Below are 23160 nucleotides of genomic sequence, written 5' to 3'. Positions count from 1 at the left end.
AGTATTGTACTTAACTGATAAATTACTCTTCAAAGATTTTTACAGCTGAACTGCATACATTTCCATCTTTGCACTTTATCTGAAAATTGAATTAATAATAAAATAACTAAGGTGAAACTGCAGAACTCCATAATGAAGTTTATGCCTACTGGGGGATGAATCTATATAAAAAATAATTGCATTGGAATTAAACTTTGGAAGGAGGTGAAGGTCTTGTTGCTTAAAATCATTTAAATTAAATGTATGAAAGGTAATCAGAGCGTTTATTTTTACTTTGTTTTGTGGGAAATTACTCTGGGAATGTGGATCTATTGTAAACAAAGGATGTTGGCTTTCTGCTGGAACCACCAAGCAGGTTGAGTTGAGAAACAATTAGCTTAGTCAGCAAACTTTGACCCCCATTAATCCAGGAAATGGTCACTCCAGGACAGGGCAGAATGAAGGGAATCAAGGCAGAATCTCTGAAACAAGGAATGATTTTTCCTTCTCTTTCTCTCTCTGAAACAAACTAGTATTAGAATTTGTTATGTCAAATTTATGTCAAGGATTATTTCATTACATTCAACCTTTGGTGAAACAAATAGAATCTTGTTTCCAGTTAGATCAACGGTTAACATGTGTCATGGCTACTGTCTCTAAGAAACTTCTGTTTATCGAGGCCAGTCATACTCTCATGTTTTGGTAACAAAACATCCGTTGAGACCAAGGACTCAAGTCACAGAGGGAAATGAAGGGCCTATACCAGGCTGCTGGCTGGGTTCTCGCCACTCTGGGGAGTCTCAGTGTATGTTCCGGAGTCATTGCTTTCTTCCCCGTCTTCTCTTCCAAGCTTTGGTTCACAGGATGGAGTGTTTGGATTGCTTGTCCCATCTGGAATGGAGCTTTGGTAGGAAAATATTCTGTTAAATATATTGAGAAAATAAAGGATGGTATAAGGGAAAGGGGAAATAGAATAACATGTCCTTTTTTAAATTTTCTAATATTATGAAGTCACAATTATACAGAAAGTGAGAATTCACCTTAGAAAATTGATTTTTATTTGTTGCATTTCAAGTATGGAAATTTTTAAATACTGTTTTATCATGTATGCACGTATATCAGCGCAGTATAATGAAATATTGCTCAAGAAATTCTTAAAAAGTTAGTTTATTTTAATCCTCTCCCCTTGATATTCTGAGAAACTAGAATCATTTTTTGAAATCTTAATTTTGAATTTAGAAAAAAATAAACCATGAAACACAACATAAGTTGTAGAATAAAGTAGAACAACTTTTAAACTAATGCTTTCCTTAGAAACACTATGATGTGTCTACTTGACCCCAAAATTTGCAAGTCCAAAATCTTTGTTTATTCTATTTTTTCCTTTGCATGGATCTGTTTGAACTAAAAACAATACAAGAAGTGGGACAATGGACTTCACTGACTTCACAATGCACTAGGAAAGCGTATGAGTGCCAAGTATAGTGTCTGACACCAAGTAGGTGCTCAATGTATGCTCCTTGAATGATCACACAGATACATGACTGGCCTGGTACCACAGCTCCCCAGGCCAAAGAAATGAGAACATCTGGCCTTGGGAGTAAGTGGCTTCCATGGCGGCATGATTTAAGAGAAGCTATGAAGGCCCACCTTCTCAATGAATTCTTCTCCCTTTGTTTCCTGTGATGTGTGACACTCACCACTGGATACTAGAAAATTGGATCTTGGAGCTTTTTGATCTTAAGGAATTTTCTATTAAAATGTAGCCACTCTTGAGTAGGATAACATCTTAAATCTTTTTTTTTTTTTTTTTTTTTTTGAGACAGGGGGTCTTACTCTGTCACCCTAGGCTGGAGTACAGTGGTGTGATCATAACTCACGGCATTCTTGAAGTCCTGGGCCCAAGCAGTCCTCCTGCCTCAATCTCTTGAGTAGCTAGGACCTCAAGTATGTGCTTCCACGCCCAGCTCATTTTGTAAAAAATTATTTTGTAGAGACAGGGTCTCACTATGTTGCTCAGGCTGGTCTCAAACTCCTGGCCTCAAGCAATCCTCCTGGCTCAGCCTCCCAAAGTGCTAGAATTACAGATGTGAGTCACCAAGCCTGGCCTAAAACCTTTAAATAATTAAAACTTTAACTAGGATACTACCTAAAATCAAGACCCCAGGAAATATAATTTTTAATCTATTAGATAAATATTTTTAATAGGCTACTATGTATTGAGTTACAATGGAGGATAAAACAAGATCCTGATCTTAAAAAAGCTCATTCTAGTAGCATTTAAAAATGGTGTGAAGATAGGAGAAACAGGGTGGTGGGAGGGTTGCACTGAGCAGGGCAACCATTGTGTGATGCTTACTTATCCTTCTCATTTTTTCTTTTTCACTACATTCCTTTGTATTTACCACACTAGTCTTGACCTTCCCCTCCCCTTTCCTCCATAATCTATCTGAAACCGTACATTCATTCAAAGAAATATTTATTAGACTTTTACTAGAATGCAGAAATGGAAGTTACATATATTCGAGCAGTTTCCAAACTTCTATATATACATATAACAAAAGTTTCACAAAATCAGGATTATAGTCCAATCCTGTGCCCTTTTCTCATAGCTTTTTGCCTTCCCCTACAGAGTCTATCATAAGGCATTCAACAAATATTGGTGATTTCAATTAAGATTACAGATTGTAGAATATAGGCTAGTTCTAGGTCAAACATCTATTTTGCTAATTAGGCCCAGAGAAATGATATGATGTGACCTCAGCATATAGCTAGTTGGTGACTATTTGATTTCAGAGCTGGCAGCATGGGGAAGTGCAGTCAGAGATAAAGGACTTAAGGAGATAGACCTGGGTTCAAGTCCTGACTTTGATATTCTTGGTGCGTGGCCAAAAGCAGGACCCTCCATCAGCCAGTCCCTCATCGCCTTTATCTGTAAAATGGGGAGTTTTACAGACAAAAAGAGATTCTCAGTGGGAATGAACACAATTTAAACAAAGACTGTATGATAAAGAGCTTTGCCAATTTTAAAGCTCTACTCAAATGCTAGTTAATACCATGCCTTTCATTTGTGCTCTACTCTGTGTTCAAACCCTTTGTCCTTAATCTCTTGCCACCCGTCTCACTCTTCTATCCTATTCCCTGATGAACTGCTGAATTCCACATCGCATTGGCTCTTGGACTTTATCTCCTACCACACTTCTCTTATATCTTTTCTCTTCCATTACGTTGGCTCCTTGCTGTTTGCAAACATGCCATGGTGTGTTTCTACCTCAGGGCCTTTTTACTGCCTCCTCTCTGCCTAAAGCCTCTTCCTGAACTTGGCTCACTTTTTAAATCTCTTTCGATTCTTGATCAAATGTCACTTTCTTACTGAGGTCTGCCCTTACTGCCCTATTTAAAATTGCAGCCCCCATTCCCCTAAATGGTATTCCCAATCTCACACCCTGCTCCATTTTTTTCCCATACCCTTTATCACTATACAAGATACTATGTAATTTACTTATTGTGTGTTTCTTTTCCTCTACCCAACCAAATGTATTTTGTGCAAGAGCAGGGACTTTTTTCTATATTGTTTACTGCTGTATATTTATAACTTAGAATAGAGGGAGTCACATGCTAGATATTCAGTACATGTTGTTCAATAAATATTGTTAAATGAGTGAATGAACTCATGCTCTCCATTATAGATTTGCAGAATTTCTTATACAGTCGAACTCTGATTAAATTGCAAGGACTAAAGGTCAAGCTGGTATTTATACTAAAGCAGGAAAAAATTCTCATGAGAAGGAAAGTAATAAGAATGCTCACTCTTTAAATAATGTCTGAATTTAGAACAACATCATTTTTTTCCTACTGAGTTTGCTACTGAACCACAGTTCTGTCTGATCAGGGTCAACTTTAAAAGGTCTCTGACTCCTGCCATGATCTCCCTTGCCAATCACCTCTTAACATGCCTCCAAAGTATGTCTTCCTCCAGTGAAAAGATAATTTGTACCTTTCAATCATATTGACATTTCCTTTTGAAGATGACTCCATATTTCTTTGAAGACTTGTAAGAGAGAGATTTTTGTAATTTGTTCAATGCCTTTCATTTCAGGCTTTCTAAGTACTTTATAAATATTGGTTCTCGGACTTTCCTAGCCTGGTTTTGACAACCACATGACAAGCAGTTTTCCTAGAATTTCAGAGTTCTGTTATTAAAAGACATCAGCTGCAATAAAGTATGCAGTGAGGAGATTGTAATACCTTGAGAACTGAGCTCTATTAATCCTGGAAGACAAAGCTTGTAGATCAAGCTCTGATGAAGAGGCTGAAGTAGAGTGACTTTATACACCAGACCTGAGACTTGGAGAGTCTAGACATTCGGCCAATGGCAAGCAGCAGCACTGTACCCAGAACCCAGCTTAAATGCAGGAATGTGGGAGACAGGTCAGGGCCAGGCAGAGCCACAGGCCCCATTTTCCTCACCTGTTAGAGAAGGGTCTTGATTACATGATCGCTCAAGAATCTTGCAGCTTCAACAGTCATGTGACTTCCAAGTGCCTGTGGTGTTAAAGAAAAACCAGAGCTAGACAGGTTTTTAAGCAATAAAAACAGATATTGTAATTGGGAGAAAAGAGATCTCAGTGTAAAACTGAGTTCAAGTCCAAATACAGTGTGGGCAAGGGAGAGTTTATAGCTAATGAGCAAGGTGGGGGTCAGTGGAAGGAAAATTACTAAGAGGAAACATCAGGGGTCAGGGGGATTCTAGCTAAACCTATCTAACGCTATTCTTGCTAAAGACAGGCCAGAGTGATTAGACACCACCTGGGGGATGGTGGCAGATAAGGAATTATGTGAATATTGAAGGTGATCGATATTCAAGGTGGGGTATTCTTGCTAAACTGTTTTAGTAGGGTTCTTGCTAAAACTGGATTTTATAAGAAGTGCACAGATGGACTTAGGAGAAGATTCAGGAACCTAACTAAAGTTTGGTCAAGCAAAGAATCTTGGTCAATGATCAATTTTCCACTTAGATTTCCTAAGTTTCAAGATCAGCTTGTCTGCAAACAAATTAACCATCTTGTCACCAAAACCTATTCTTTCTTCTCCAACTTCCCTGTCCTTGTCATAGGAACTCAATTTCAAATCCTGGAGTGACTTTTGACTCAGTCCTTCGCTCTGAGCTAGCCCTTCTCAAACTGCAGTGTGCGTGCAAGTCACTGAGGGATCTTGTTGAAATGCAGGTTCTAGTGGAGGCGGTCGGGGTGAGGCCTAGGAGTCTGCATGTTTAACAAGCTCCCAGAAGACACCAGGCTGCTGATCCTAGGACTGCACTGTGGGCAGCAATGCCCAAATCAACCCCACTCCAGTCCCTCTCTAATCCATTGCCATGTAACTTTAATTTCTCCTACGAGACATATTCCTATGCATTCCTTCTCACTGTACACACACCCATCCGTCACCACTTTCACCTCTTGCTCAGATTTCATGCCTAGGTAACTTGGATAGCCAAACTTTGGGAATTTATCCATTAATGGATTATAAAATCAATCTATTAGGTAGCTAGCAGCATTTACAATAACCAAATAGAATAGAATAGAGAATATTAGAGTGCGTCAAGAACCCTTAACACAAGAAGGGTTAAGTATTGCTTTGATTAGACATAAAAATATTCATAACTAGACCATGATGTGAAATGTACTACTTACTGTAGATAAATTTTTTTTAAAATGTCTCAATACCAGGGTCCTACAGAGACTTCTAGGCGTCACTCTATTCCAATCCAGCGTGCACTTGACAACTGACTCATCATCTCTCTAAACCTCTTCGGTAGTCAGGCTAGCTGCTTCTTTGAAAATTTTAGTGTTGTTTCATTGTCCCCAAGTCCAGACATGCTCACTTGAGTTGTGAGGGCCTCTTCACCCTGGTGTCACAGGGTTTTCAACCTTGACTTTCTACCCTTCTCCCTTCGGTCTGGGTTCCTCACTCACTGTTCCCCAAGATGGCCCCTTTCCCACCTTTGCTCCCACAGCCTGGACTGCCTCGCCCTGTCACCTCCCACTGAAATCACACCCATCCTCCAAACCCACTGCAGACCCAATTTCCCCATGATGCCTCATCACCCACATTGCCCCGGGCAGTGGCATCTTACCACTGAGCTTTCCTCCTGTAGAAAGTACTTGTTCTTCTTGCCTAATTTTGTAGCTATTCTTATATGTGCGTTATTTTCACACCTGTACCATAAATTCCGATGAGAATGGGAACATTATTTGTGCAATTATTATCCGGTGATGTTGCTTATCTTATTTAGCTATGCCTCATTTAAAAACTAGGAGAATATTTACATGATAGGGTCACTGTGAAGATTAACTGAGTTAACACATGTAAAGTGTTTAGCACGGTGCCTGGCATATATTAAGCACTCAATAAATGTTAACAGCTAATGTTATTTTATCTGCACAGTGCCTAGCACGTCCCTTATTTGTAGTAGACTTATAACAGATGCTTGTAAGTGAATAAATTATCCCATATTAATATGATGCCTTTAAAAGTTTCTATTTCTGTTGTGACTGCTCCCTGCTTCCTTCAATTCATCTGCTTCTGGGAACTGCATCCTTTACTCAGGCAATTTAAAGATTTAGTGGGAGGGCTTTCAGTTACTATGCACTCAAAGTATTTGCAGCAATTGTTGTAAAACCCAACTAATGCCCCTGGACGTGCCTGGCAAACAAGCCAATGGCATGTCAAGAAGAGCTGCAGGAGAAGAGAGCAGGATCAAGCCATCTCCCCCTTGCCCATCCACTGCCAGATGCACCTGCCCTTTCTCACAACTTGGCTGCCCTGTTCATCTCTCAGATACCCCCCCACACACACACACGCATCTCCTCTCCCCTCTTGATTTGTCTTTCCTACAGTTAAATCTCTTTTTGTAAAATTATTTTCTCCTCTCTATCTAAAAATAAAATTTATAAAAAGAAATGGACCCAAGAAAGGAGGAAGGCTATGCCTCTTGGAGGAAAATATCCCTCACTCTGCCTCCCATGCCTGGACGTGGGGGGTCACCAGGAAAGACGGCGTGCTCGGCTCTGGAGCTGTGATTTACAGGGTGGATTTAGCAAGTTACTGAATGGCATTCATGCTCAGCCTACTCCATGAAAGATCTTTTTCAAAGTTTTGTGTAAACAAAGCAAAATTCAAGCTGGCAGCTACAACAGAAATAACAGGCAACTGAAATTCTGCAGCATTTTTCAACTTTTGAAAGGAAAGAAACAGATCGTGCCAAAGTAGTTAAGGAAACCTGGAATCGAAGCATCTGATAATGTCAGCTATCTGCTCAGAGTTAAACCAGCAAAGAGGTGTGAGTGTGTCTTCTTTGCTTTTGTCTTGCTTCAGTGGTTCTCTCAGAGGAGTGATGTGTCAATTGAGGGCCACACCCCTGAAAGCATAGAACAGCCCCAGGCTTACCCCACAGCATCAGTGTTGCAGTTGCTCTTTAATAATTCTCCTGTTTTGTTGTACTATTTGTGCTGGCTCAACCCCCATAGGGTCCCTTGGAAACTTTCCTCTTGCAAAATCAAGCCAGGAACCTCTTTTGACAACAGATGGTTCTGTTTTTATCCATGGGAGTTTTATGGTATGGTCATGCCAAGTCTGAAATTTTAGGCTCGGCTAACATGAGAAGTTTGTGTGTGCATGTGTGTGTGAGTGTGTATGCGTATTTTCCTCTCTGTCAAATTCTCTAAATCCAACATTCAAAATAAAATATGCCAGGAAAATGAAAAGCTAAGTCTCAAAACAATAACTATGCCAGACCCAGAGCTACAAAAGCAACTTACCACGAAACCATATTGGTAAAAACGCTGATTTTTCCCCTTACGTTTGTTGATTATGTACATATAGTCATGTTTACCTCTCTGTCTGAAACCTAAAATGTACTATTTTTAGACCTGTCTACATTCTATATCTTATTTTAGGCACATCTCTTCCTGATTTTCCCTCAACCTCAAAACAGTTCTTAACCAAGAACAAATGAGTTATATGGATTAGAAATAAGCGATTTCCAGCCTCACTGACCACAGAGGTCTACTTCATGAGCCCTGGTGCTGAATCAAAGAACCAAAGATTTTTTTTTCTTTCATTATCTATTGCTCAATTCTCATGACACCATTCCCTCCTTTGTTTAACTGTTTTCATTCGGCACTTTGGACCTTTTTCCTTCAACAGAGACTATAAAGAAAATGCCTTTTGGTGGGGCTGGACAGGACTCCACCCAGAACACTAATGCCACATCATGCATACCTTCTAATGATAACCTTTGTTACTTGAGAAACCAGGATCATATATCTGTATCCCACCAGCAAGCTGAGGCTACAGAATCTCAAAGAAAGCAACTAGCAAAAGATAATGCCACTGCTAGAAGGTTTTGTGACAAGTTTCCATTCCGGTTCCTCCCATCTGCAATTTTAGCAATTTGTGAGAAAGATGAACAATAGACAATTAATCAAAACAAAACATATGGCAAGGGTTATAAAGCCAAGCTTTCATTATGGTGACACCTTACAGTAGCATAGGTTATGATTGTGATGGCAAAGGCATGACAGAGAATCAAAAAATGAGCTTATATGAATCATGTCTTTATGACACTAATGGCTTACTTTCCTCATCATCATCACAGTTTCTTCCACGGATGAGGAGGAAATCAGAGCTGTAAATCCATTTAGCCATTTGCTGCTCCTTCTCATTCATGATAAAATTGTCAAACTGTGAGATGGATGGAATGCTTTCCAGAGGTACCTTCCACCTTGGATGTTATTTTTCCATTTTCTTTTCACAGGCCATCACGGCTGGTATCCTTCTACTGTTGGCTTGCAAAGAGTGGACCCAGAGATACCTGGTAAATATACAGATGTCAAGTAAGACAGCAGAGTGGGCTTGAAGGTCAAATCACAACTAGTTCAGGATGGAACACAGAAAATATGATTTCCAATTATAATGGAATCAAGTTTAATCAATGCCTTACTATGATGGATTGCAGGATAAACTATATTTTAAATGATAATTTTTATCTGATTCTTGCTCTAAATATTTTCTACAAGTTCCTATGATTATTATTGTATTTGGGGAGGGCAGAGTCAGCATTAGTGCTCCTGAATTTCATTTTGAAGGAACGGTCTACAGGCTCCTATGCTTTTAATAACGTAATTTTAAGTCTCAAATCCTCAATCAGATGTCTCCTTCCAATCTCACTGTTACCTCTCTCTCTAATAAAAGATAAAAGGTCTATGATATCTTGCATTTCAACAATATAGAACCAGGTAATCCCGTGATGCAGAAAGACTATGTTATCTGCTTATAGATTTTATTTCCATGGCTAAGGCTGTGCTTCCAAACTTTAGTGTATGCGTGTATCAGCTGGAGATCTGGTTAAAGTGCTGATTCTGATTCAGTAGATCTAAGTGAGGCCTGAGATTCTACATTTCTGCCAGGCTCCCAGGGGCTGTCAGTGCTACTGCACCATAGACCACACCCTGAGTAACAAAGTCCTTGAGTGGAGAGTCTGTTTAACTCATCTTTGTTTTCCTTACCCAGACTGGTTCTCTACACATAATAAGAAATAAGTAAATAGTAAATGTTTATTGAATTGATTTCATTTTTGCCCCAGTTGGTATGTTTTTCTCCCATGGTGTATATTGGAGATGAAAATTAATACAAGGGCATAAAGACAGGGTTGTGACCCAATTCTCCTGTATTTCCCAGTAGGAGAGATTAATACCTGGCATCTCTTTTTTTCTTCATATTGCTAAAATAGCTTTTGAAATGTCTCATCCACAAAGTTAACAATTTGTCTCTGCTTTGTTTTCAGTGGGAAGCTAGTTTCACCTTTGTGATTGTGAGCATTATGGGATGTCCACTTCATTTTGCAATAGCCTTGGAATCTGCTCTCCTAGGCCCATATTGCTTCTACTCATTTTCAGGGACTGCAGGGACCAATTACCTTGGTTATGCAGTTGCCTTTCCATTTCCATACACACAATTCCCATCAATTTGTGTGGACCCACCACACTATGAAGAGTACCACCTGACACTTCAAGCCCTCGACCTGTGCCTGAGCTTTGCCCTGCTCTGCACATCCCTGACAGTGTTTGTCAAGCTTTCTGCAAGACTTATCAGGAATGGACACATAAACGTAAGTTTCAACAGAGGGGAGCAGGTTCTTGTTCCATTCTGAATGCTAAAATGGAAGGTCTGGTATATTGTGGTTCCCAGATATATCCCCAAGGATATATCTGGCCTGTTAGGGACTGGGCCACGTAGCTCTGCTGCTCTCCACTCCTGTCCTCTTCTCCCTGTGTGTGGAAAAATTGTCTTCCATGAAACTTGGACCACACAGCAGGAGGTGAGCATAAGGCAAGCAAACGAAGCTTCATCTATGTTTTGGGCCTGCTCCCCATCACTCACATCACCGCCTGAGCTCTGTCCCCACCCCATCCCTGTCCATGGAAAAATTGTCTTCCATGAAACGAGTCCCTGGTGCCAAGAAGATTGGGGACTGCTGTATGTGAATACTTAATCTCTCTCTGTTATTCATCTCTGTATCCTGTAAGCCCATGCTATCCCAGGTCTGGTATATGATAGGTACTTAATAATTGTTTTTGAATGAATGAATGTAAATATGTAATGTTTTGAATTACAATGTAATGTAATGTAATGTTTTGAATGTAAATATGTAATTGTTTTTGAATGAATGAATGTAAATATGATGATGTTATAACTGAAGGGATGGCTGTAGGTAGCACCAGCCAATTATTATCTCAATTTTAAAAATTATTCATAGAAACAAGATAAACATGCCCCCTCTCACCACTTCTATTCAACATAGCTCTGAAGTACTAGTGAGAGCAATTAGGCAGGAAAAAGAGAAAAAAGGCATCCAAATCAGAAAAGAAGGTGTAAAATTGACTCTCTTTATAGATGACATGATCATGTATATAAAAACCCTAAAGACTCCAACAACAAAAAAATGATAGAACTAATAAACAAATCAGATAATGTTGCAGGATACAAAATCAACATTAAAAAATCAGTTGTATTTCTGTACACTAATAACATTCTGAAAAAGAAACTAAGAAAACAAACCCATTTATAATTCCATCGAAAAGAATAAAATACTTAAAAATAAACTTAACCAAGGATGTGAAAGATGTGTATTCTCAAAACTATAAATATTGTTGAAAGAAATTGAAGACACAAATAAATAGGAATATATCCCATATTCATAGATGCGAAGAATTAGTATTGTTAAATGTAAAATGTCCATACTATCCAAAGTGATGTATATACTCAGTATACTTCCCATCAATTCCAATGACATTTTTTCACAGAAATAGAAAACACAATCTTAAAGTTTGTATGGATCCACAATGATCCAAGAATAGCTAAAGCAATCTTGAGAAAGAACAAAGCAGGAGACATTACATTTCCTGATTTCAAACTATATTACAAAGCTATAGTAATCAAAATAGTATGGTACTGGCATAAAAACAGACAATAGATCAACGGAACAGAGCAGAAAGCCCAGAAATAAACCCACACATAGGCCCAGCGCAGTGGCTCATGCCCATCGTCCTAGCACTCTGGAAGACCGAGGTGGAAGGACCACTTAAACTCAGGAGTGCAAGACCAGCCTGAGAAAGAGTGAGACTCAATCTCTACTAAAAATAGAAAAAATTAGCTGGTGTGGTGGTGCATGCCTATAGTCCCACCTACTAGGGAGTCTGAGGCAGGAGGACTGCTTGAGCCTGGGAATTTGAGGCTGTGGTGTGCTATGATCATGCCACCTCATACTCTAGCCTGGGACAACGGAACGAGACTCTGTCTAAAAAATAAATAAATAAATAAACCCACACATATATGGTCAAGTAAAATATGATAAGGGTGACAGAAACACATAATGAGGAAAACATAGTCTCTTCAATAAATAGTGTTGGGAAAACTGGATATCTACATGCAAAAGAATGGACTTGGACCCCAATCCTATATCACTCATAAAAATTAACTTAAAATGTATTAAAGACTTCAATTTAAGACCTAAAGCTGTAAAACTGTTAGAAGAAAGCATGGTGGAAAACTCCTTAACGTTTATCTTGACAATGATATTTTGGATATGACACCAAAAGCACATGCAACAAAGCAAAAATAAACAGTGCACCTATATCAAACTAAAAACCTCTGCACCATGAAGAAAACAATCAATAAAATGAAAAGGCAGCCTGTGAAATGGGGGGAAATATTTGCAAATCACATATCTGACAAGGGGTTAACATTCAAAATATATAGGGAACTCTTACAACTCAATAGCAAAAAAATAATCTGATTTAAAAATGGGCAAAGGACCTGAATAGACATTTTCCCAAAGAAGACATACAAATGGTCGACAGGTACATGAAAAGGTATTCAACATTACTGATCATCAGGGAAATGCAAATCAAAACCACAATGTAATATCACTTCACACCTATTTAATATATATATATATATATGTATATATATATATATATACTGACATAGACATTATTGAAATCAGTATGGTGGTTCCTCAAGAAATTAAAAATAGAACTACCATATAATCTAGTAATTCTACTTCTGGATATATAGCCAAAGGAAACAAAAACATATCTCAAAAAGATATCTGAACTCCCATGTTCATTGCAGCATTATTCACAATAGACAAAACATGGAAACTGAAGTGTCAGTCTACAAATAAATGAATAAAGAAAATGTAGTGTGTGTCTGTGTGCATACATATACACAATGAAATATTACTCAGCCTTAAAAAAGGAAATCATGTCATTTGCAACAACATGAATGAAACTTGAGGGCATTATGCTAAGTGAAATAAGTCAGACAGAGAAAGACAAACATTACATGATTTCACTTCTACGTGCAATCTAAAAAAGTCTAACTTAAAAGTTAACTTAAAGTCTAAATTAAAGAAAGAGAGAGTAGTAGTATGGTTGTTGCCAAGGGCTTAGGGATGGGGCAAATGGAGAGAGTTATTGGCCAAAAGGCACAAAGTTTCAGTAATAAGATAAATAAATTCTGGGGATCTGATTCAACATGGTGACTATAGCTAACAATACTATATTGTATACTTGAAATTTGCTAAGAGAGTAGACCCTAAATGTTCTCACCACACAACACCACAAAAAATAAATATATGAGGTGATGGATGTGTTAACTAACTTGATTGTGGTAAACATTTCACATTATATATCTATATCAAATCATCATATTAAACACCTTAAACTTATACTAAATTATTTGTCAATTATACCTCAATGAAGCTGGAAAAAATAAAATATTTTTTAAAAATAAAGTGATCAGAAGCATTGAACTTTTTATGAATAATGAATGTGCATCACTTTATCTCGTTCTAAGTTTAAGAGGTCATAATATAGTGTTTTTTTCCCCTGGGAAAACATGTTAAGATGAATCAACCTTGAATGTAAACCTAAACTTTGAGAAATGCTTTGCAATGTTATTTTGTAGTTTACAATGTTGGATTAAAGTTGATGGTTTGATTTATTTTGCTTAATTAAATTATATAAAATAAAAAATTACTAATCGAGACAGATACTAAGAGCTTTTTGCAGAAATTGACATTGTAGCGTCCTTAATATTTTAAATATTAGTTAAAGACAGATACCTTAATTTGGCTTCTATCCCATGAATTCAGAAAAGTATTGATGCTCTGTGTCTTGAAAATACGTAAAAAAATTCTCCCACTATTTCTATTCCTGCCCCAGTAGATGCATGCCAACATCAAGTTTAGCTTTCTAATTTTTTCCCGGAGGGCTAATAACAATACCACTGATGTGATAATAATAGAGGGCTTTCCTATTTTACAGATAGAATACTGAGACTAAAGAGTTTATATAACTTGCCCAAGGTCACACAGCTAATGAGCAGTAGGGCCAGACTCAGAACCCAGAGTTGTTTCTCCTGCTCAGGCCAGATTCCTCCTGGCCCTCCTTGTCACCAGCCTTGCAACGTCCACCTCTTTGCCATTTCCTTAAGGTGCCTGGCTCTGGCCTCCAGGAGGATTGGAGCAGAGTCTCTGAGAAAAGAGCACAAATGGCCTGATCCAAAGTCCTATGGCTGTTGCTGATGTTGGCCCTTTGTGAGTTGAACATCCTATCCTCCCTTTGGAAGAAGATATTTCCCACTGAAAACTCTCGTGCTGGTTTTATGATTCAGATTAGTATCATATTAAGGTCAAATGAATTTGGGCAATGTTAGTCAATCTTTTTCCAGGTTGATCCTATGCACCCTCACTAGCAAAGTTGTGGAAAAAGTGCCACAAGAAATTTGGCACTTTTGATGCCTTTTGTGGTCAATTCTGTCCTCTTCAACTTCTACACAAGCCTGCAGAGGAAATCCTGCGCATTCTTAGGAACAGAGTTGATTTTACAAGGAGGCCTGCCAAGAATTGAGACAAGCAAGCCAAAACTTCTTCCCTCACTGTACCGCTAGGGTATCTGGAAGTTTAGTATTTGAGATTTCTCCCTTGCAGTGAACATCCTACACTTTCTTTGTTAAAAAGAATGTATGCCTAGGAGCACTCCACACTGAAATGCTGGCAGTCATGACCCCTCAACATGGGTAGTTCATCAGACATCTGGCTGTCACCAGATGACCCCTCACGCATGACACTCAGAATACCGAGGTTTAATGTGAGATGGAAGGCAGGGAGAAAGAGGGGAGAAAATATATGCAGAACTTGGTAAGTCAGCTCCATGGAGAGTCAACAGTGAGGCCACCTGAAGTGCCTGGGGAGAGAGAAAACGAATTGAAAACAGAGATGAACTGGGCTCAAAAGCAAAGTTCTCCAGCTTCAGAGTTTTGCTTTTCCCATCTTGCTCAGGACACAGCTTCTTGGTGTGTGACTTCTCCGTGAGACATAGGGCCCAACACAGCTATTACTATAAAGCATTTCTCAAAGTAGACCAGTGATGTCAGAATCACCCAGGGTTCTTATTATACCAGATCTCTGGGTGCCGTCTGAGCCCTGCGATGTCAGAAACCCTGTGTTGGAGGCACAGAATGTGCATTTTAGCACACATTCCAAGAAATTCTGATGACTAATGAAGTTTGAGAATTATACTTTATTTTTTAAAAAGTTCTCTTGCTAGCACAAGACTCTCTTAGTGTCACTTCTGGACAGTCTCAGTTTCCCCATCTGCATAAAATGCAGCACTAACTTAGGTGAGAGCTCTAGATCAATTTAATAAGCAGCATTTCCTTGGTAAGCATTTTTGGATGACTTGACACCGCTTAATCCACAATGGCGGCAGATCACGTTTCATTAGCGAGGATGAGTGGCTGACATAATGGGACATGATGTTCTGTATTAATAAATACACCACCGCCCCCTGCTCATGAGGCACCCATGCAGCCTGAGCAAACCTTTGCTACCATGTAGAAATCTCAGCTATATTAGCCACAATTTCCAGCAGTGAAATAAGGGTAGCATTTGTCAAAACTTCAGAAAATGCACAACTCTCTTAAAAGGAAAAGTGGATCATTTGTCCAGACACAGAATTCTATAGTGATTCTGTATTTAATGAACCCACATACAGTTATGTTGTTAGATTCCCTACATGCTGAAAATGATAAGCAGTATTGTAAAACTTTCATTAAAACCTATAATAAATATTATAAAGTATAATACTGATTCACATAGCTTTTTCCTATATAAACAAAACACTGACAATGTTTTAAAAAAAACTTCATTTTTAAGTTTCACCCTAAAGATTAACATTCTTTTATGTACATTTAGTGCATATTAGAAAATTCAAGAGTCATAAAAATGTGTAAAAAAAAATAAGTGATGGTTTGAAGGAAGATTTGGGGAAGTAGTAGTTTTTGTACTGTATCGTAATGAATTGTAGCACAAAGTCAATTCTTGTTTTTAAGATCCATATGTAGCAATGAGTATTATAATAGAAGATATTCACTTGTAAGAGTTTTTTCTGTAAGTTCAAAAACATGTTTTTAGAAATGAATCAAGAACCCCCTTAAGGAAGCACCACATCTGTTATTTCTTTCCTCCCTGGGCTGTCTTGTTTTAGTAGAATCCAGGTCATCTTGCCAAAGGTCAGACAGTGAAGGTGTGTGAATGTTCGGTCAATTGGTACCAAACCAAAACTACAGTGAGAAATGCTTGAAAGAGACACAAAGGGTTTGATGACTTTGATAGACATGTACAAAGGCATATGTGAGCCCTTCCAACTGTCAAAGGCCTCAAGGGAAGGGGCGGGGGCTGGGAAAGGAATAGGAGCCACCTGCTCAGGAGGCTCAGTGCAGGACTCTGAAGTGATCCTGTCAAATCCAGGGCTAGGTGCTGGGAGCAAACAAACACAACACAGAATTTAAGTCGAGAAACGAAAACGCAAAACAACCATAGCTGGAATTGTTTACATTCTTGGTCCAATAAGTAATAAAGTGATGGGAAAGGAAAGGATTGGGACACCAGACACACTGCAGCTGTCCCCTGCAGCTACTCCGCCCCTCCTCCATGGAATGGAATGGCTCCTTCTGTTTTCCTTTCATTATTCGTTGTTGTATTTTGTGGGGTTTTTTTTTAATGAAAGGGGGAAGGAAAATATTTTCCCTCTTGTCATATGATACAATGGTTTTGCTTTTTTCAATGAATTGAGAAATGTCTGCTTTGGATGAAAGATTTAGGTAAACCTTTAAATGCAATCCAACAACATATGGGGGCAGAATATCTGCCGGTGAAGGACTCTCTTTCCCTGAAGACAAATTAGCAGCAATATGCCAGCTCCAAATCTTCCAGGAAAGTATGCTACATCATTAGCAATATACATGTGCTTTGAAAAGAATTCATCTATGACTCTTGTCCTAAAGGTCTGAGGCCTCAGGCTGGTAAAATCTTTCTGGTGCTTCTGGAAAGGAAATGATCTTGGGTAGATCCAAGTAGAGCTCCCACAGCACCACAGAACAGTAAGAATCTGCTTTATTTCTTCCTCACAAATTCTATTATGTGGCCTCAAATTGGGCAGTAGAAAAATCAGAATCTGGACAAATACAGTGTAGGACATTACCACTTCTATAATCTTTTTTCTCTCAAATAATAACAGTGATATAAAACTGGGTAATAGTAGAATAGTTGTAGGTGCTATTTATTGGGCAGTTATTGTCAGGCATTTTGCCTCTTTTATTCCTCACAACACTCCAAAGCTCATTCTGCTCATTTCACAGATGAGGACATTGAAATAGCCATGCAGAACCAAGAATTCAGTCCCAGATCTAGCAAAGCCTGCAGGACAGGCTCCTGGCCGCTGGGTGATATCGCCCCTCAGCAGTTCCTATGCCTGTCTACTTCAAGTGACCTTGCACAGTCTTGCTTCTCTTGGACAATCTTTCTTATGCTTCTCACAAACAAAAATTAACTTTCATAGTTTAGAAATGAAAGCTATTTTTCCAGGATATTTGCATTTCATTTAATCAGTAGGACCACACCAAGGGTGATAGCAACTGACTGAGAGAGGAAATGTGACTAAAGTGTTTAGTGCAATGTATTAAAACTAATTTGATATTTTTTCAAAGAGGGAGCAGTAAGTGGGGAGAGGTCAGTATCCTGAGAACTGCTTTTTCTATTTTTTCACTTTGTAAATCATCATGAGCCTCAACATATTTTCTTCTTGACATGCAACCAATTTAATCTTTTAATATAAAATATCCTAGTGGGTTTTTTTTCCTTTGCTCCTCAATCTTAATCTAAAATGTTATTATTAAATAATATATTTTGAGCAGATATTAAATATGTTTAAAACAAATAAGAAATATATTTAAAAAGAAGAAGAAATTTCTGTTTTATAAAAGGGCAGAAACTTAAGTAAAAACCAGAAGCCTCCATTCTCTATAACCATGAAGAATGCAAAGAAAACTGCATTTATAGTGATGAATGTATCTGAGTGATTATAATGGCGCTAATCTGTGAGTGCAATACCATTTCACATGTAACAATGTTGGTTGGACACTTTAAATTTTAGTGATTAGAGAAGAGAATTACTTGATGGCTATTACTAGATGTCTGAGCTCACTCCCAATAGGAAAGAAGGGAAAGAAACAGAGGAAGTAATTAGGGTGAAACAATGGAGGTTGTGGGGGTGAGAAATGACACAATGACACTTCCTCCCACCTCCACCCCCTCCACCCTGCCAGACTGGCCCAAGGAGCCAGCAGGACAAGGTGTGGACAAGGCAGCAGTTTACCTGCCCTCCTGCACACAGCAGTCATCAGGGACTTGTGCTTCCTCATCTCTAAGGCCACTGGGCTTGGGCCAGCTGGCCTCCAAGGATCTTGCCAGATCTGTCTTGGTCTGTGATTTTGAAATAAAACTTCATTCCATTTGAGAAGATTAATATTGAGAAAGGAGGACTACATGAAGCAAGTGAAAAAGACAATTTTTAAAAAATGGCCGGGCGCTGTGGCTCACGCCTGTAATCCTAGCTCTTGGGAGGCCGAGGCGGGCGGATTGCTCAAGGTCAGGAGTTCAAAACCAGCCTGAGCAAGAGCGAGACCCCGTCTCTACTATAAACAGAAAGAAATTAATTGGCCAACTGATATATATATAAAAAAAAAATTAGCCGGGCATGGTGGCACATGCCTGTAGTCCCAGCTACTCGGGAGGCTGAGGCAGAAGGATCGCTTGAGCCCAGGAGTTTGAGGTTGCTGTGAGCTAGGCTGACGCCACGGCACTCACTCTAGCCTGGACAACAAAAGTGAGACTCTGTCTCAAAAAAAAAAAAAAAAATGGAATGCCAGGCTGTTTACCTGTCCCAAGCCACACGGGTGTGTCACTGAGATACACCACATCACCACATTACTATTTTAGCTCAAGATGTAATACACGCTGGGAATATTGCTCATGCAAGATGGTATATGATTCCCAGATCACTTTAAACACTTTGAAGCAATGCGTTTCTTTATCCAATATTCAATCTGTCATGAAACCAGTATTACCTTTTTGGTTATCTTTTAAAATAAAGAAAAACCTTCCATTGTGTTAATGAACAGGTAAGGGACTTATAACTCGAGGTTATTTGTAAAAAAAAAATTGTTTTTAAATGTTTTTCCTCTTGTACATCATATAACTAACCTAGTATCATAGATGAAAAGAAAAGTTGCTAGGTAAAGCAATGGAATTATAAGATGATGGACTATAATTATCAATAGTGCCTCTTTCACAAGAAGAGTATCTTCTGTTCACTAGAGTATGACTTTTCTCTTGTGACATGTCAAGGATTATGAACCCAAAGCCCTAAATACAATATTCATTATTTGTACTTGCTCCTCAATATTTATTGAGCATATATTATGTGCTGGATTATCATACTAAAGGCTAGAGACAGAAAGAGGAGCAAGACATATCCCTGCCCCCCACTGACCTTCAGGGATTAGAGAAATGCGTTTCTGGCCTATGAGAGACAAGACAGAGTGATTGGATTTAATGTGTGAGTCACACTCTTGTCACTTAGGGTAAATATTCAGTTTCACATCTCATTGTTAATAAAAAGACATTATAAGGAGCAAATCAAGCCTCCTGTTCTAGCTAACCAGGTACTGAAGCTTTCCTTGAATACGCTACAGCTAATCCTGGTCACATATCAGATACAAATGGCACCTTGCTTTGAGTTCATAAGAAATCTAGCACTGAAGGGCATGGGCTATAAAACTGTTTTGATCTAGGCCAATTTTATTTACAACTTACCTCTGCTTTTCTTTTACTGAATCTCCCATGGCAGAGATCATCCATGGACAACCTGTGGATAGCCAAGTCCAATGGACACTTTCACACCTGCATCTTCTTTGACCTCTCTGCAGCCTTGAAAACCATTGGCCACTTTCTCCATGAAGCCCCTTCCCTGTTGACTTCCATGCACCCCTCTCTTCAGTTCTCTTTGTTCTCCACTGCTTCTCCTCCTCGTCTCCTCTGAGGGCTCCTTCTACTCTGCTCACCTTGTAAAGGCTGGTGGCCTCAGTTACCACCCTGGGGTGACACGACTGGCATCCATATCTGTGTCCGGGTCCCTCTCTCGCTCTAATGGGCTCTACATCTGGCTGTTTTCTGGACACTTTTCCTGGGTGTGCCACAGATACATCAACTGATACTCAGGATGTTTATAATGGAGCTGGCCACCTCCTCCCCAAAACCTGCTCCTTCTTCTCTATCTCCAGCTCATTTGCTAGCCTTCGTGACAATCAGGACAAGCCAGAGACCTGGAATCACCTGGACTCTTCACACCTGAGTCTCTCACCACCAAATCCTGATAAATATTTCTCCATTGTGTCCCCCTTCCTCTGTACCAAGATGACCCTGGCTTGGCCCTCCATCTTCTCTCAGATATCGTTACCACCAGTCTTGTCTGTCTTAAGAACCGTCCTCCACAGATTCTAGAATGAGCTCTTTAAAGTTCCACTTTGCTCTCATTGCTCCCCAGCTTCGAATCGCTCTATGGCTCCCCTTCCCACTCAGGATACAGCCCCAGCTCCCATGGGTGCCCTCCAAGTGCACCTGGCACTTCTCTAAGACTGTGAGTGCTGTGAGTGCCTCAAAAGTGGGACTGTCTTTTCATTCAGTCGGCAGATATCTCTTGAACACCTCTATGTGCCAGGCACCGTCACTGTTCATGGGGCACTGGACTCTCAGTGGGCATGCAATAAGTGAAGAGAAAGGAAGAAAGAAGGATGGAAGGCAAAAATGGGGAGAAAAAGGAAAAAGAATTAATTCAGATCAAGTGTTACCTCCCCTGGTTGAAAGAAAGGGCTTTTTTCCTTTCACCCAGCCCTAGACAGAGCAGCTCACATCTTCCATTGTGCCTAGATTGCATTCTATGCAGATCCCTAACGTTGTACCCTTAACATTTCTTCTTGATAGATTTTGAATTTTTTTTTTTTTTGAGAGAGTGTCTTGCTGTGTCACCCCAGCTACAGTGCAGTGGGGTCATCATAGCTCACTGCAACCTCCAACATTTTGGGCTCCAGCGATCCTCCTGCCTCAGTCCCCCAAGTAGCTGGGACTATAAGCGTGTGCCACAATGTCTGGCTAATTTTTTCTATAATATTTTTGGTACAGACCGGGTCTCACTCTTGCTCCGGCTGGTCTTGAACTCCTTACCTCAAGCGATCCTTCCACTTCCCAGAGTGCTAGGATCAAGGTGTGAACTGCTGCACCCGGCCAGATTTTGAACTTTTTGAGGGCAGAGACCATGACCGTTCTATTCTGATTCCTCACCCCCAGAATAAGCCCTGATTTTTAAAAACAGGATCTCACTAACTGTTAAATGAACTAATGCTTCTTGTCACTTTTTCTCATTTGAGCGTTAGTTTAAAAAAAAGAAATTGAGAACTAAGAGATCTTGCAAATAATATCTTGAAAACCTCAGGAGGATGTCTAAGCAAGATTTAACAACAGGGATTTTCAATGATTCAGTATTGTATAACTGAAAGCCAAGGTCATTACATTGCACAACTCTGGAGGCCGCTGATCTCCTTAAGGTCTTTGTAAACAACACCACGATATGAATAGTGCCCCCTAGAGTTACGCAAGACGAAGCCTTGCTAGTTGGTCAGGAAGCTTAGGCTCAATTCTAACTGACTGACTGAGCCATCCACTTCCCCTTTCAGGGCCTCTTTATTCTTGTATAAAATAAAGTAGAATAGGCGCGTGCGCCGTGAGGCCTGTCTGAGCGACCTTCAGCGCGGTTGGGTCCAAGTTTGAAATATGGCAACTTTGAAAGATATTACCAGGCGACTGAAGTCCATCAAAAACATCCAGAAAATTACCAAGTCTATGAAAATGGTAGCAGCAGCAAAATATGCCCGAGCTGAGAGGGATCTGAAACCAGCTCGAATGTACGGAACAGGATCTTTGGCTCTTTACAAAAAAGCTGATATTAAGGTGCCTGAAGACAAGAAGAAGCACCTCATCATTGGTGTGTCCTCAGATAGAGGGCTTTGTGGTGCCATCCATTCCTCAGTTGCCAAGCAGATGAAAACTGAGGTGGCTTCGCTCACAGCAGCCGGGAAAGAAGTTATGATTGTTGGAATTGGTGAAAAAATCAGGGGCATACTTTATAGGACTCATTCTGACCAGTTTCTGGTGGCATTCAAAGAAGTGGGCAGAAAGCCCCCTACTTTTGGAGATGCGTCAGTCATTGCCCTTGAGTTACTAAATTCTGGATATGAGTTTGATGAAGGCTCTATCATCTTTAATCGTTTCAGGTCTGTCATCTCCTATAAGACAGAAGAAAAACCCATCTTCTCTCTTAATACCATTGCAAGTGCTGAGACTATGAGTATCTACGATGATATTGATTCTGATGTGCTGCACAATTACCAAGAATACAATCTGGCTGACATCATCTACTACTCTTTGAAGGAGTCTACCACCAGTGAGCAGAGTGCTAGGATGACAGCCATGGACAACGCCAGCAAGAACGCTTCTGATATGATTGATAAGTTGACTTTGACATTCAACCGCACCCGCCAAGCTGTCATCACGAAAGAGTTGATTGAAATTATCTCTGGTGCTGCAGCTCTGGATTAATGAAAATCAAGTTCCATCCTCAGATAAGAGGTAAAGAAGGAAAATTCAGCCAGCTGATTTGTTTTTAACTTACTGCTATTTTGTCAGAAGAAGTTGTTGCTCCACTGCTGAAGACAGCAAGATATTTGTAAATTATCTTACAATAAACAACTTAAAATAAGAAAAATAAATAAATAAATAAATAAATAAAGTAGAATAGATCAGTATTGCCCATGATTCTGTGGTTTAAAACCCCTTTCATAATAATAAATGATCTCATTAAAAACCCTTAAGTCTCAAAATTTTTTTATCATTTTATTAAGGCATAAAATTGTTTTTAAAGATTGCATTATGAAATTTAATGTCATCTTTAAATATTCATAATATAGTTAAGGGAATTTTTACTTTTCCAGTTTAACAAGTGCCATTCTACTTAATTAATATTAGATTGAATGTGTAAAAAAAGATGATTTTTGGACAAATTTTATAGTTATATATATTGTGTTTAGTTTGGAGGCCAAAGTATACTAAGATCTAGAATTACATTGTTATGTGTTATGCTCAATCAAAAATCAATCAAA

At 39.3% G+C, this 23160-nt stretch overlaps 1 protein-coding gene and 1 pseudogene across 1 annotated transcript; both read left to right on the top strand.

Moving 5' to 3' along the window:
* The first annotated feature begins 700 nt into the window (after nt 1-700).
* TMEM212 (transmembrane protein 212) lies at nt 701-12741 on the top strand. Its single transcript, XM_012736401.2, has 3 exons — nt 701-886; nt 8798-8857; nt 9827-12741. The coding sequence occupies exons 1-3, from the start codon at nt 728-730 to the stop codon at nt 10190-10192; spliced, it is 585 nt and encodes a 194-aa protein (XP_012591855.1). The 5' UTR covers nt 701-727; the 3' UTR covers nt 10193-12741.
* An 8969-nt stretch (nt 12742-21710) lies between these two features.
* Nucleotides 21711-22709, top strand: LOC105855413 (ATP synthase F(1) complex subunit gamma, mitochondrial pseudogene; annotated as a pseudogene).
* Nucleotides 22710-23160: the final 451 nt, after the last annotated feature.

Source organism: Microcebus murinus, chromosome 1, assembly GCF_040939455.1.
Source record: "Microcebus murinus isolate Inina chromosome 1, M.murinus_Inina_mat1.0, whole genome shotgun sequence".
In the NCBI taxonomy this organism is placed as follows: domain Eukaryota; kingdom Metazoa; phylum Chordata; class Mammalia; order Primates; family Cheirogaleidae; genus Microcebus; species Microcebus murinus.
The sequence above is the reverse complement of the archived record's forward strand: the minus strand, read 5'-3'. Positions and strand labels throughout refer to the sequence as shown.